Below are 13425 nucleotides of genomic sequence, written 5' to 3'. Positions count from 1 at the left end.
ATCCAGGAAAACTGTATTGAGACTCTTCTGCACAAGCTTTATCGCTCTCCCTGGATGATGTCCTGGCTCAGCTACGCTTGCAACGCAAATGCCTGTTTATGCAGTCACATTGCCCAAGTTATGTTTTGGAAAATGTCTACTATGTTGCGATATCGAGAAAATTTTAGGTTCCAGGAATGAGACCATAGTTTGGGTAAGATTGGCTACCCTTCTGTCTCCTCCTTCCACCTCCATCTTTTCCATTTGCTCTCTGTAGCGGTTCCCCACGCTGCCCATTATTGAGGAGCCCCAGAAAATAAATGAATGCACTTCAGTTTTATGTTACGTAACACCTCCTGTATTGGAAAAGGTGGGGAATGACCAGAAGAAGCCGGAGGACCTGGAAAGTGGTGTCTATTGCATTGCATCATGGGTCATGACTAAATATTCACCACCAATCTTACTCTTCAATGGCTTGCTTGCCTCCCCCCACAACTCCACTTCCCGGACATATCTACCCCTCCACCCCACACCATTCCTGCCTCGGGAGGATAGCACAGGGGCAACATGCTCGCCTTGGAAGCAAGGCTACACTGAGCAACACAGGTTCGATCCCTGGTTCCGCGCTTAGAAACCTCTGGGTATTAAGCACGTTATAAATAATCTATCATATCATAGATATCACCTGGAATGAATACAAAGGTTATCCAATGAAGGGCGCGTTATGGAATAGGAACACAAATCTTTAAAAAAGGCAAGTACTCATGCAACATATGCGATAAGGGCCATCAATGATCTCTCTGTTAACAGGAATATAAAGGAAAAGAACCTACTTTTCTTGGCTTCACTTTGTCGTGGTAGTCGTACTGAAAAATTCCTTTGTAGCTGAGTCCGAGCCACCAGGGGATTCCTTGCTTGTCCTGCGGGGATCAAAAGAATTTGTGTGTTGGAAAATTGTCTAATAACGCAGTGAAATAAGAGGCCTCTGTGCTTTGGCGGTGGGGGAGAAATCTAATACGGCAGCAGAAGTGGATGATATACGAGAAACCGGGTATAAATCTATACCTAAACCGGCAACGGAGACCGACAGTCACCAAACGATAAGATCGGTCCAACCGAGTCCCTAAGAGACTCTGCATTTATAACAAAACCAACCAATCGACGGCCGCCGTGACATTTAATACATCGACCCCCTTTGATTCACTGCCTTGGACGCTCAGCCAACATTGGGACTTGAGTTCAGCAAGGCAGGAGGCAGTATTTCTCAAAATGGCAGCTCATAAATGGTAAAACTATTAGGCTCAGACAGCCGGGAGGCATACACTTCAAATTCAATTTCAGCTACTGCCCTACTGCGCCCAAGGCTAATATCTACATTTTTGACAGTGGAAGCCCCTCGGCTGGAGTTTGTCTTCTACCTGTTCATGTGAGCGACGGCATTGAGTTCTGGGGGTATGGCGGTCTCCAAAGAGTCTTGGGGGAAACATTGGTTTCTTCAAGAAGTATCAACCATACGAATGCAGGACAAATGGAAAGTGGAAGCTGGTGCGCGTTAACGTGCAACAAGGGCGTATGACCAGCGGGTGTAGCCAGGCCATCTTTTCCTGTAGCTGGATTTCAGCTCTAATAAAGCAGAGGCAATCACTTAATCAAGGCTCCCATAGCACCTAATGCAAAAGAATCTTCTGATTTTGATATTTTTAAAAAACGATATATAGTTGTTTAAGGTATGGACTGCATTTAATGCCATGAAGGTCTCTTATGCAGAGCAATGGCACAATGGCTATCTAGTCAGGAGCAGCACTGACTGCTGCATGAGAAGAAACATGTTTTCTATGCAGAATACATAACGTTGGACAAATTGTCTCGGTTCTTTTCTTGGGGCTAATCCCGGTGCACCGATCTATGCTGCCAACCGCTACTATCTGTGAGCTCAACCCATTGCAGTTTCTTGGAATCACTCTACAGTAGCACCGGCCCTGCTCAATACTTTGTTTTCATTGAAATATAGTGCACATGTCAAATGACTTGTTTACAGCCACAAGCAATATATTTTTCTTCCTAAATAATAGTGGTTATTTAATCTATTGCTTGATGGGGTTCCGAGGGAGCTTGTAGAAAACATTTAAAAAATGCTTTCCCGAATGAGCCCAGGGTTGTTTGTGGAAGTTGACAGAACCTACTACTCCCTACTTTGGCATATGATCCATCTGTGACCAGTGTTACCTACCCATTAACTGTCTTTTTATGGCTTGTAACTGTTTAGAGGCACACGCTTTGCGCATTTCACCATCTAGTGGTTGGTTACAGAGTATTTCAAGTTATGAATACCATCATATGAATAACTTTCACTGAAGGGTAAGGAAATGCTTTGTCTGTCCTGGTAACCTGTGAGTAAACAGGTTGCACAGACCAGGAAGAAAGGGCGAGGAAGGAATTATATGTAGGGTGAGTGGCGTAACCCACACAAGAACCACAAAATGCTTCTTGGTGATGTCCCCGTCAATCAGCCATTCATACCTTGGTTGCAAATTGAGGAGAGGACTTCGGCGACTAGATCCAACAAAGGCTTGTAGGATGTGCGTCCCAGTATCTAATGCTTTTAACTGGGACTTTCTGTTCTGTGTTACCCCCCAGGACGCTACACGTCTGTTGGTTTGATGGCAACAGCACCTTTAAGAACTAGCATTCCATTATCAAAAATTACTCCATTGCTTTAGTCGAGTGTCGCCTGGAGCACAGCTTAAACATCTCACTGGTGGAGTTCGGATTAATTTAAAACGGCATGCCATATTTCATTCGTCCACAACCAGCATGCACAGTCAACTAGCCCCCCCCCCCCACCCTGCATTTACCCCTTTGTAAAAGATACCTTTACTGCATAGTAATGCACGCCATACGTGGGGAGGGACTCCACAACGCTCATATAACTGCAAAGAATAAACAAACATGGATTAGTGGCAGTCTTGGTCAACTGAGGTCGACTCCAATATTTCATGTTATTAGGACATAATGCTTTTGGGAAGAGACATCCCGATAAATGTCTGACAACGCGCTGCAGGCGCTGGAAGAGCCAGCAATCATGTGACCCGCTATGGTGAGGTTTAGCCATAAGTTTCGAGGTCAGCACTTACTTCACGATGGCTTGTCCTCGGCTATGACCACTCAGCTTCTTGTAGTGCTCGATAACCCGATCCTCACTGCAATGGAAGGAGAAGAAAGTGTTTGAGGGTAACGCTAAAATCATACACACCTACTCGAGCAGAAAACAAAGCAAGGGGCGCACAGCACAAAGGCCACTCAAAGGTGGAGGTTGTTGGCATCTGGAGGTAACAAAATCAGTCATGCAGGTTTTTAACACGTGGTATTCCCAGAATACTCTGGGGAAAAAACTTTATGGCTCCATCATTCTGTGGGTGGCAAAAACAAGCCACTTTTCAAATGCTGCCTATTCTTCCCATCACTGCCTAAATTATGATGAGGGCCACTGACTAAAAGCGTCACCAATGCCCACACAGGTTGGCTCTGCCCATTATCATACATGCCAACATTCTGAGGCTCCCGGGAAGGAGATTTCGTCCAAGAAATCGGGAGACAAAGTTTGCCATAGGAATGAACTGGGGCTAGAATTATTTTAGGCAGGAGAACGTGAAAAATAGCAACATTTTTTACAGAACATTCGGGAGTCTCCAGCCTGAATAAGGAGAGTTGGCATGTATGCATTATGTGTCAGGGTTCGGCATGCCCGCAACAAACTTCTGCCGTCGTCTCATTGGATCGCTCAGTTGGTTGCGTCAACAAAGAGATTGGAGTGTGACCTACTATTAATAGTAATGACTAATAATACTCACAGGCGTAGGGTCTTCTCGTGGAGCAGTCATTGGACACTGCAGGGAATAAGGTGGAGGTAGTGGAAGCCACACTCCGGGGGAGGTTTTGAACTAACAATCCCATCAGCTCAAGGCAGCACGGTGAAGGATCATGGGAGTTGTAGTCCAAAACATTTGGAGAGCCAAACGAGGCAGACCTCCTGCCCTAAAGCGACTGGGAAGCTAATTGTGATGGCGAAATAATGATTGCGATAGTCACCAGATATTGCAACATGGGGTGGATGGGGCCGGTAGATTACAGATGTTGGTGGCCATTTGCAAAGAGGCGGGATGAAATTGTGAAACCAGACTGGAGCTGAATTTAGTGACCTTGGGACTCTGGTAGAATGGGAAGAATTAAGTTGAGGAGGGGAAGGGACAAGGTTCTAGACGTGGGGAAACACTGCACGGGTATAAGGTAAGCAACTGTGCAGTGAGGTGATTCCAAGTGCTTGATTGGGTGTGTAGTGTGGTTGGGGTTATTTTAATTGCGGTAGGTTGAATGGCGTATGGTGGCCTGTTGCTGTGTCATGTACCGCTGGGCTCTAGACATGAGCGCCCCCATTTATTTCATATCTCAGATTTTGGTTGATATTTTCTATCCATGTTAGTTATAAATTAAGGTGTGGTAGATTTTAACTGGGGTTATGAAGAGCAAGGGCAGTACTTTCTCTTTGGGGGTAATCCTGGCAGCAAGGGTTAGTATTAACTTTTTGTTCTGTTCTTTAGCATTAGAAAAATGAACCTCAAGATCAGGTTAGTCTTAATCGAAGCAGCGTCATTTTAACATATGGCATATAGGCGCAGTGTGACTTTGAGTTTCTAAAGGGTCTGCTTATCCAGAGGGTACTGCTTTCTTTGCAGACTGGGTACCATTGGGAGAAGTGCTCGCGTGGATGTAACGTCTCGAGGTCAGGAAATATTTGATACCCCGATGGCAAGGTCTTCAGTGGACATTGGTGTGCTTCTGTATTTAAACAGTGGTCGCAGTGAGGAGCCTGTTTACATGCCACTGGAGTGGAAGACCACGCTACTACAGCCGCAGGGCCTGCTAGAGGTCACTCTGCCTCTTGTCTTTGCTGGGATGATGGGTGAGTGAGGGAAGAGACCCAGCATTACTGGGGTGAGGGGGGGTGGTGAGATGGGGTGCCTGTAGACCACCTCCACTGCTAAATCTTAGATACTTCTGCTCCCAGTGCAGGCTGCTACACTCTCCCCTGGCTTCCACTCTGTTGTGTGAGGCGGTAGAAGGGTCCTGCTGTTTTGGGGGATCTGGTGAGCTTCCTGCAACCCTTTACTTCTGGAACTTACTTCTCAGCGCTCCCTGCGAGGGGTTTCTGAAGGGCACAGTCTGGATTTGCTCCCCTTTTTTGCGGTGGGGTGTGTGTGGCAGCAGAGGGGCCATGCCAGTACACAGTGCCTTCTACAGATCAGATGGAGTACCCCTCCATATACAAGTTGCTTTTATTTTAATCAAAGTATTTATTTGCTTTACATGCAAGTAATCCCCCCTCATATATTTTTTAGTTCCTTGAAGTATAATGAAGGCACTTTGTGCAAGAGCCGGAATTCTTTCTGGTTTTGCTGCCAAAATGCACATTGCTTTTTCAATTCTCCCTTGTTTATTTCAATCATTCTGAAGTCCAAATCTTTCATGCAGCCCTTTGGGTCATCTAAAAATCCCCTGCCCTCTGCGATGCACCCAAGAGGGAATTACTCTGGAGGGCTCCAAAAGCTGTCCTGTATGGGATTTCCCTGGTGCACCCGCTTCTATTAAACGCCTCCTCTGGACACGTCTAGCAAACCCTCAGCTTCTCACAGAGTCTCACGTGTTAGGATGTGTCCCCAGCGCTTCCCAGACTATTATTCTTTTGTGCGAAAAAGACTCCAAAGCCTTCTTGAAAGTGAAGACCACATCCATCCTAATTCCTTGATAAGTATCACTGGAAGCTCAGGGCAAATGAGCGAATTTGATTTGTTTGGAATGACTTTCACTTGCTCATTTACAAGGCTTCCAGCGGGCCACTGCATTTCATTTTCACAGCGATTCTCAATTTTCCTGTCAGATGGATCTGAACAGGAGGTCTGCATTTGCCAGTCCCCTTTGTAGCTTCCTCACAACGTTTGTGGAGAGAGACCACACTGGAGGCCGTCTCCTGGACTCGCTCCACCCCCCCCCCCCCCCGTTAAGCGGCATGAAGAGGTACGTGGATGGCGCTACCAAAACCCCTCTGAAGACCCATTGAAAGTCTGCGTAAACATCCCTCAACTTCCAGTTGCCGTGTAGGTTTTCACGTGCCGTCTGTCCATTGATTGATTTCAACTTTTCTACCATATGTGCTTGTGTTCCTGACCTCTGCCCCTTCCCCAACCTCTTCCAGAGCAAATTCGAGCCAAATTGATTTCTTGCGAAGTCCCTTTTCAAGTGCACTGGCCCCCTACTGTTATTAGTGCAATATGTTCTGAAAAAGAGTGCACATTATTCTCTAAACCATTACTACTTGTTGTTGGGCCTATTTCAAAATGTTTAGGTTCCCTTCTTGCCTACAGACTGGGGAAAACAATCTGAGGCACTCGTAGTGTACATGGATTATAGCTAGGGCTTCCAGTTTTCAGTTTTTATTGATTTTTACATATAAATACAGATGGAAATCACTCTGTTTCCTTTCAGTATATATTTCTAAAAAGCGGAAATTCATGAGTTTGGTTTAAGCATTTGGGGTGTCAATTATGCCTTTGCCGGCCAATGGCTGTGCAAAGTAACATATCGCAGAGGCTAACAAGTGCTTTATTTTTCTTGGAAGTTGTTTTAAAGGCCTACATTTATGTTTAACATGTTCGCTGAAGGTGTGGCTGCTTGTTTTTAAGGTATGCTTCCCATTAGAGGTACCAAAGTGCAACATTTTTTATTAGATTAAACGTGGACAAGCACTAGTTCCAACGCATTGATTTTTACAGAGCAAATATAAACATGGATAAACACAGATAAAACGAATATGGATAAATACAGACTGAAATGTTGAGAAAAAAAAATAGCATAAAACCGGAAACCTTCATTTTTAATTTTTAAAAAACAATGTTTAACCTCACTCTGGCGAGTAGGTAATGATATGAGTAGGGTGCATTAGCACCCTATTTTTATTATATGCGCTCCGCTGCCGCAGGCGCATTTAATAACAACAGGGAGCCTCCATGCCGTCTGCCACTATGCCAGCTCGGCACAGCCCTTGAAAGACTCCCCCGAGCTGCTGTGGTGGGGGGGCTAATGGTGCCCTTTTGTCATTAAAAGCGCCTGCAGCGGAGGGGAGCATTTAATAACAATAGGGTGCTGACAACTGCACTGTATTGTTATTAAATGCGCCTGCCACCGCGGGCGCATTTAATAGCAAAAGCCTGCCTGCCGTGCCTTCTCCCACTACGCCAGCTCGGGGGAGCCCTTGAAAGACTCCCCCGAGCTGGCGTGGCGGGGGCTAATCGAGCCCTGGGGGGGCATGGTGCCCGGGCGGTCGCCCGGCTCGCCCCCGCCCGACCCTCAAAGCCGGCTCTGATCAGGACGTTGCTAATAATCACTGCAAAACCTGAGTGAGCCGAGGGCACCAGCTAAAGGTAACCTACAATGTGAGTGCTGCATGGCCTGCATTTTAATGACCTCAAATAAATAAGTGTTCTTCTATGTGATAAGGCTGGCAACGTGGAGGCACACAGTCGCCTCTCCCCAGCCCCATTAAGATCGAGACCCAAATTCAACTCAAAGAGTTGAAAGGCACTGGTGCTGTCCCTGTTCTCACGCGGGTTGCGGATCAACAAGGAGGCACGAGGCAGAGCGGGACGGACCATTTTCAGTAAAAGGCCACTTCGTGTGGTCGCCGGGGGAGCAATTTCAAGAACACCATTTTTGAAAACAAAGTAACTTTCAACAACAGAGATGAGCTGTAATGTGAAATCCAACCCGCCCCTCGTGCAACGTGACGTCAGTCCACCCAACCCACACCCTTTTATTGCATGTGCACTGTTATAAAAGCGAGTGGCACGAAAACAACCAGGCGATTTAACTCCACGATATCGCCATAAAACCCTCACTGCTGAGATCACTTCCGATATTAATTTCCATAAAATGGCACACACTTCACTTTTCCCCAGGGAAAAGTCAATGGGCAGTGGGGACATGCAAATTTTGCACTCCAAAAAGTTAACGATTAATAATAATATGTGTTTAAATTGCACTTCCTCGTGTGTTTAAGCGCTGTAATGGGTATTCCCATTGCGGAGTGTGGTGAGCTTTATTATCCCTATGGGCTATAAGTGGGAGGCAGAATCGCGAGGGGGGCTGTCAGTGGCATGGCCAAAGCCATGTGGGTGGGATACCTCACCCATGTACTTAGGCCACACACCCTAATTAGAGCCCTCCCTCACCTACGGAGCCACTGGCCTGGCTATTTTTTGGTCGCCAAGCAGTCGGAGCCGAGCCAAGCAGAAGAGCCCGGATACACTGGTATCATACCTTTGGTGCGCCCAGCCTCTCCTTTTTATTCCTTGATTGTGGGCTCTGAGCCCCGTTGGCAGGCTGCCTGTGGGTGGTCGGGTGGGGGGCGGGGAGTCGGAGCCTCTGATTAAGAAGCAAAAGGAGAGGACAGTCCACCAAACGTGTGATACCAATGCGCCCGGCGCCTGTTTAGCCAAAGAGCCATGCATGGTTAAAGGGCTGAGATGCCTCTTCTTTTTGTAATTAGAAGTGCTGACACCTACAGGCAGTACATTATCCATGCGCAGTTCTTTGGCTAAACGGGCTGCTTGCTGGGGCTCAGTGTATTCTGTGGCTAGTTCAGGTGAGGGGAGAGACAGCCTGGCAAGCCCCAGCCCACTTAAAGCCATGTCGAACGGACCCTCTTTACTCAGCTGAATGCTGAGAAACCCTAGCCCCTGTCTGCAGTGTTCCAACAGAAATCGAAAACTCAATGTATAGACCTTGCTGGGGACAGCTCTATCTAAAGGTTCGAAACTGGGACTGGAGGTTGCACACAGGTCTCTGAAGCGAGCATCGCCCACTGAGCTATCTGAAACTAACCTTACGCATTGTCCAGTGTGCACTATTCACAGAGGAAAGAAGGGAGAGGGGGAGCGGTAAGGGGAGGCGCGAAGCACATACAATGAGGACCTATGCGTTCTGCCATTCCTCCCGCCAGCCTCCTGTGGTGCTAAGAATCCCAGACAGCTGTGCAGAGTCTGTAGTTTTGGCAGGGTCACCTGCTAATATCACTGTTGTAGCCGCGCCCCCCCCCCCCCCAGACTGTCGCCGCCTCAGCGCCATCGCTCACCATTTATCATAGCCCGTATGACACACGCCTTTTAACCGGGATGAGCGGATGCGCCAGTGTTTATAGGAACAGGAGAAGGCGCTACCGCGTGGATAGTCCCAAAATAGTTAAATAAACAGACACCGATCCTGCTGTGTCCAAGACTGGCCAATCGCCTGCGCACATCAGAGGTAACGCGATATTAGACAAAGAAGGGATTACATTCATGAAATGCCCTTAACTTACATTTTTTTTTTAAAAAAACACACCATGTATGAGCGAAAACGAAATCATGGTTAGAATGTGTGGGCATCGGCTCCTGCGTGGGAGAACGCTGCTAGCGCGTTTGGTGCGGCATTGCCTCCAAATCCCAGCTGTTCCCCTTTCCACCTCCCCTTTCACACAACTCGCCAGGCTGATTTTTTTCCCTATTTTACGGTACCATGCTTTCCTTTTTTCTTTTATTTCCTCCTTCCTTTCTTTTATAATTGTTTTTTTTGTTCATATGTCTATTGTACAGCGCCACGACACCCTTTTGGATTAGGGTGCGCTTTAAAAAACAGGCCATAGGAATGTGAATGTCTTCAACTTCAATGCAAGCATGGCATAAACGGAATGTGCTTATGGGCAAGTCCCTTTTGCCCACTATGCAACAGCCCCCTCGACACTTGAAACCATCTTGTTTCATAGAGAAAATGTAAGTACCAGCTTCTCGGAGGCCGGCTCGTCCAGATGAGTTGTGACACCATTTGACCCTCTGTTGTTTGTTTGTTTTCATGGTCGGTTGTCCATCTCGCCTACAGTTGCAACTTTTTTTTACTGGCGTGCGTATTTTTGGTTTGTCTACTGTGCACGATTACTGCCTTTCCCCCTCCTTTCAGTTTGCTTCTTATACTGTTTGTAAGCTTGAGATTGTCCAAAACAATTCTGTGGTATAAACTGCAGAATTCCTGAAAACTATGCAGTACATATTTGACGGCATGACCCATTCCAATCTGTAGGTTCTTATCCAGGCCTGATATTTTTACTTTGCATTCTGGAATTTGTAGTTCCACCTTTCTTATTGTAATTCTTGAATTACACATCCCAGAATGCAAAGGAAAAAAAACAGGACTGAATAAGCACCTACAGATTGGAATGGGTAATATCAGCAATTATGATAGGCCAAGCTTTTTTTCAAGCTTGGTGGTTTACAATTAAGTGTTTGCAAAAGGTGCAGAAAGTGGTAGGATAAGTGGACTAAACGACCATGTCTACGACCCCCCTCTTGAACCGAATTTTGTCATTGTTGCCTATGCAGGAGGAGCTACTTTTAAAATACTTTCTCTGGCATTCAAACGCATACACACACGGCAAGGTGCCCCCGTGCCATTTGGGAGAAGGTCATCCTTTTTCCCTTTTCATTCTGGGATTTTAGTTACGTTTTTGACCTAAAACTTCAATAAAAGAATATTCGCAAAAAAAGCAAGACTATATGTCCCAGAATGCAAATTGAATAGGTTGGGATGTGCATTTTGTAATGACAAGGAGCGAGGCTTTAAGTGGGCCGGGGCTAGCCCCATCTTTTAGGACACACCCCTCCTTAAAGTCCCCCCACCTCCCCTTTTTCTACCCCCACTTAAAGCACCGATGAGGGGCATGTATGCGACGGATTGCAGGACAGGACTTCTTGGTATCTATGCAGGAGTATGGATTCAGGAGATCCCCTTAAAAGGATCAACCACCGACCTGACTCATTGACAGCGCGGACCAGCATTTCTATTGCCATCTTTTTCTATATTTTATTCCATTTCCACTTTTATTTTCCCTCCCCCCGCGACCACCTTGTTCCAGAGACCAAGGTCTTTTTCAACTTGGTCAGAGCACAGTACTTCACCGCTGAGGACAAGCCTTGGTGCAGTAAGTGGTGCAGAAGGATCACTCGGGTCGTGAACGGTGCAGTATAAATGTCCAGTAACATACTATGTCAGTCACATTGCCCCAACGCTGAATCACCCTGCATAAGTCTTCAGGTCCTGGGGCATAAGGCACCATGTCCTGAAACAGGAAGAAACTCTACCCTCTTCTACAGGCAAGGAACCTGCAACCACCGATGGTGGGAGGTGGGGAAGAGAGTCCAAGCACTTGCTCACTTTGAGCACGACTGCTGCCTTCAGGGGGTTAGCATCTTCCCTTTGCACCCCTCCTCCCCCGCCTCTTTTTTATCCTTATTATCACCTGCTCGCATTGGAACTTGTCTTTGAAGAAGTCTTCTTCTGAACGTCGAGCGGGAGGGGATCGCGATGGGTACTACTGAGCGTTGCCAATTCTGACAGTCAAGTTATTTTTACTCTTTAATTTTTATAAACTGTTCCTTCTTGTTGGGCGTTTTATTCTGGCACTTTTTTTTTTCCTTTTAAAAAACACATTCTAGCCTGGGACAAGGTCAAGTGCAAAGAGCCTAGATGGCCCACATAGGTTTGGCTCGTAGGAAGATCTTTACAACCCTTGGAATGTGCACATGTGTTTTTTCTGGTTACTCAATCACATGGCTCAGGAGTTGCCTCAGGCCAGAAGGTGATGGGTGTGAAGCCTGCCGAGAATTCCGATGTACTGCTGCAAGCAGTGACCTCAATGTGCCACGATGCTTACACATCTATTAAGACAGGCAATAATTCCACGCCACGCCACTGAGTGGTAGCAGAGTAATCACAAGGGGCAGTGACCCAGACTATACCAACATTCATCTCTAAGTTGGCAACCCTGGCAAAGCGTGAGTGAGGGTCTGTGGGGTAAAGGGGAGCTATATGGTCACATTGATTATCCTCCAAAGTCAGTCTGGGGAAGAGCTCACTCCAGCATAGGGTGCCTTAAAATCCCCTGCAGCCCTCAGGCAGGCTCCGTAACTTGTGTGTAGAGACCTGTTGGTAGTTGCAAACCACTTGCAGACCAAGTTTGCATTCCCCACCACCCAGCATCTAAGAGGGCTTGGGCAGGGGGGTAGAGTGTGGGGGAATTGGTGCATTATCAAGGCATTCAAAACTTTCAGTCGAGGGTGTCCTACACTGCACCAGGTGTTCTGGGTCAGGTGGGCAGGCAGGGGCACTCACTCAGAAGTGTGCTACCAGGAAGTTACACGTTTTTTGATAACAAACATTGGTAATGGTTTAAGCTGTTAGCACCCCAAAAGTGTGACTTTTCCAGCACTGCTTTCTAAAAGGGAGGAAGGACCTTCATTTGAGTCGAAATACTAATACCATTTGCAGATGGGCATGGTGGTATCCAGTGCCAAACTGCCAGGCTGGTGGTAAAAAAAGCCTTTCCTTTTCCTGGAATCAATAGAAACTCCCCCCTAAACCTCTGCGTGACCCCAGGAAGCCCTGCATGTTGACTTGGGTCTTGTCCTATGCCCCCCCCCCCGTGGTCCAAGCTGTCTTTACTGCAGTGGAAAGTAACTTATCAGATGTTTTGGCCTTCAACTCCCATGATCCCTCACTACTGACTCTGCAGGCTGAGGCTGGCGGTAGTTGAAGGCAGAATAAGCAGCATGTCTCAGAGGCACTGAGGGCACAGCAGAGCTATAGAATCATGGGAATTGCACTCTCTGCACTGGTCTAAAATGCAATAGCAACAGGCTCCTTTTAGAGTTGTTTATCACGTGAAGCACCCGGGCCGCTACCATTTCCACTCTCCCTGCTCATTCAGAGGGATTCTTTCAATAATGACATGATGTGCTGTTGGGCAAGAAAACTTGGACATTCTCCAGGGGTCTGTGCCAATCACCACATCCTGTAATGAATTTGCGTAATGGCAAACACCATGAAAAACATGGCAGCCATCATTGCTCGCCCTGGAAGCAAGACGACACGGAGCAGCACAAGTTCGATGCCCGGGTCCGCGCTTAGAAACCTCTGGGTATTAAGCGCGTCATAAATAACATATCATATCCCTTGGGATTCTGCACGCTCTTTTCAAATGCAAGTGAGGGGGTGGGGACACAGTCTGCATGGATCCATACCTCTCCACCGGCATGACATTGTGATCTAGCCGGAGATGCTGGCAGATAGGCCACGTGGCAGGGGGGAAAAGGCACTACATCGTTTTCTTAGCATTGTGTAGAAACATACTTTCCTGTTTCTGTACCATTCTCCAGCTTATATAAACCAGCCCCTAAACATGTAGACCTATAAACAAGGAGGCAGATTTAGGCAATAGAAATTAAAGTTAATATCTCATAACGATCTAACATTAAACAAGCCTGGCCCAAATCTGAAATAGGGGTTTGGTGCATTCCAGTTTTTTTT

The 13425-nt window shown here is 46.9% G+C and overlaps 1 protein-coding gene across 9 annotated transcripts in view; it reads right to left on the bottom strand.

Annotated features, from left to right (window-relative positions):
- Positions 1-13425, bottom strand: part of FRMD4A (FERM domain containing 4A) — an 897536-nt gene that overhangs the window by 167064 nt on the left and 717047 nt on the right. For all 9 annotated transcript variants that reach the window (XM_069627926.1, XM_069627924.1, XM_069627927.1 and 6 more), the window contains exons 9-11: positions 3114-3179; positions 2852-2909; positions 813-899 (exon numbers count right to left, since the gene is read on the bottom strand). In XM_069627926.1, the coding sequence (XP_069484027.1) occupies positions 813-899; positions 2852-2909; positions 3114-3179 (211 nt within the window). The remainder of the gene's footprint in view (positions 1-812; positions 900-2851; positions 2910-3113; positions 3180-13425) is intronic.

Source organism: Ambystoma mexicanum, chromosome 12, assembly GCF_040938575.1.
Source record: "Ambystoma mexicanum isolate Mex_15411 chromosome 12, UKY_AmexF1_1, whole genome shotgun sequence".
Classification (NCBI taxonomy): Eukaryota; Metazoa; Chordata; class Amphibia; order Caudata; family Ambystomatidae; genus Ambystoma; species Ambystoma mexicanum.
Note: the sequence above shows the minus strand (reverse complement) of the source record. Positions and strands in the feature narration are given on the sequence as shown.